The sequence below is a fragment of the Myotis brandtii genome, unplaced genomic scaffold, assembly GCF_000412655.1.
Source record: "Myotis brandtii unplaced genomic scaffold, ASM41265v1 scaffold1057, whole genome shotgun sequence".
Classification (NCBI taxonomy): domain Eukaryota; kingdom Metazoa; phylum Chordata; class Mammalia; order Chiroptera; family Vespertilionidae; genus Myotis; species Myotis brandtii.
In genome coordinates, this window is record NW_005353568.1 from 274,811 (window position 1) to 275,067 (window position 257).

Below are 257 nucleotides of genomic sequence, written 5' to 3' on the forward strand. Positions count from 1 at the left end.
CGCCGACCGGCCAGGGGAGCGGCAGCAGGAGGTGAGCCTGGGCAGGGCCTTCGGGACGCACCCACTTGCTGACATGCTAAACACCCCTAAAGACCAGCCTGGGGCAGGGGGGGCAGACCCAGAGACAGCGGTACCTGAGGGTAAAGTCAAAATGGAAGTTCTTTTTCCTTTTCAGAAAGCCGCCAGGAGAGAAGACACGGACACGTTATTACGCACACAGAGCCCGGGCCCAGCCAGGTTCCCGCAAAGGCACGGCA

At 61.5% G+C, this 257-nt stretch overlaps 1 protein-coding gene across 1 annotated transcript in view; it reads right to left on the bottom strand.

Annotated features, from left to right (window-relative positions):
* The window catches only part of LOC102249662 (phosphofurin acidic cluster sorting protein 2), a 76,640-nt gene that overhangs the window by 5,239 nt on the left and 71,144 nt on the right, over nucleotides 1-257 (bottom strand). The window contains 1 exon segment of the mRNA XM_014540578.1: nucleotides 135-167. Coding sequence (XP_014396064.1) covers nucleotides 135-167 — 33 coding nt within the window.